This window comes from Priapulus caudatus, unplaced genomic scaffold (assembly GCF_000485595.1).
Source record: "Priapulus caudatus unplaced genomic scaffold, Priapulus_caudatus-5.0.1 Scaffold1863, whole genome shotgun sequence".
NCBI classification, from domain to species: Eukaryota; Metazoa; Priapulida; class Priapulimorpha; order Priapulimorphida; family Priapulidae; genus Priapulus; species Priapulus caudatus.
The window spans coordinates 50,020-51,158 of NW_014578924.1; the positions used below are offsets into that span (position 1 = coordinate 50,020).

The 1,139-nt window shown below is 57.5% G+C and overlaps 1 protein-coding gene across 1 annotated transcript in view; it reads right to left on the reverse strand.

Annotated features, from left to right (window-relative positions):
• The window catches only part of LOC106817788, a 10,923-nt gene extending 9,813 nt beyond the window's left edge, over nucleotides 1–1,110 (reverse strand). Inside the window, exons 1-3 of the mRNA XM_014822485.1 lie at nucleotides 1,090–1,110; nucleotides 677–889; nucleotides 205–393 (exon numbers count right to left, since the gene is read on the reverse strand). Of these exons, the coding sequence (XP_014677971.1) occupies nucleotides 205–393; nucleotides 677–871 (384 nt within the window). The 5' untranslated portion in view covers nucleotides 872–889; nucleotides 1,090–1,110. The remainder of the gene's footprint in view (nucleotides 1–204; nucleotides 394–676; nucleotides 890–1,089) is intronic.
• Between the last annotated feature and the right edge of the window lie 29 nt (nucleotides 1,111–1,139).

A 1,139-nucleotide genomic window follows, 5' to 3' on the forward strand; every position in this document is an offset into this window, starting at 1 on the left:
CCACCTTTACTTTAATTCACCCACCTTTACTTTACTTCACCCACCTTTACTTTAATTCATCCACCTTCACTTTAATTCACCCACCTTTACTTTACTTCACCCACCTTCACTTTAATTCACCCACTTTTACTTTAATTCACCCACCTTTACTTTAATTCACCCACCTTCACTTTAATTCACCCACCTTTACTTTAATTCACTCACCTTTCCGATGGCGGCGTGGCTGAACACGTAGCGCTGCATGTAGTCGCCGGAGTTTCGCGTGAACGTCTTCAGGTGGCGCCTCACCTCCGCGCAGAAGAACTGCGACGCGGGCTCGCTGCTCTCGCCCAGCAGTCGCGGCATGTACTTCTCTGGTAAGCCGTTACGCGAGATGGCGATGAGGCACACAGCCTGCGAGGAGGAGGAGGAGGAGAGAGAGGAGGTTATCATGAGAGGAGAGAGAGGGAGGGAGGGAGAGACGGAGGGAGAGAGGGAGGGAGAGAGAGAGAGCAGTCGCGGCATGTACTTCTCCGGTAAGCCGTTACGCGAGATGGCGATGAGGCACACAGCCTGCGAGGAAGAGGAGGAAAGAAAGGAGGTTTATCATGAGAGAGAGANCCTACCCACACACACACCCTCTCCCACACTCCCCCACCACCTCACCCCCTCCCCTCCCCCTCCCCCACCCTCGTACCTTCTTCAGGTAGCCCGTCGCGTCCTCCTTCAGCAGCCGATCCAGTATCTTGCCCAGCAGTCCCTCCTTCGACTCCGGCAGCGTCTCGATTCGCGCCGTCACGGTCGTGAACTCGCCGAACACGCGCAGCTCCTCGCACGCATGCGCGAGCCACAGCGGGATGCGCGCCGCCGGGTTGCGCACCAGCAGCGCCATCTGCTGGCTGTCCAGCTTCTGCGGAGAGAGAGAGACGGAGGAGTGAGGGGGTCCCTCTCTCTACCCTGTTTGTTGTAGTTTTCCAGGTATTTCTCGGTGAAGGTGATGATGCTCCCTCCCCTCCCACCCCTCCCTTTCTCTCCTCCCTTTTTTCCTCTCTACCCTCCCCTCGCCCGCCTCCCTCCCTACCCTCTCCTCCCTCGCCTCCCTCTCCGTACCTTGTTGTAGTTTCCCAGGTATTTCTCGGTGAAGGCGACGCACGCTCCCT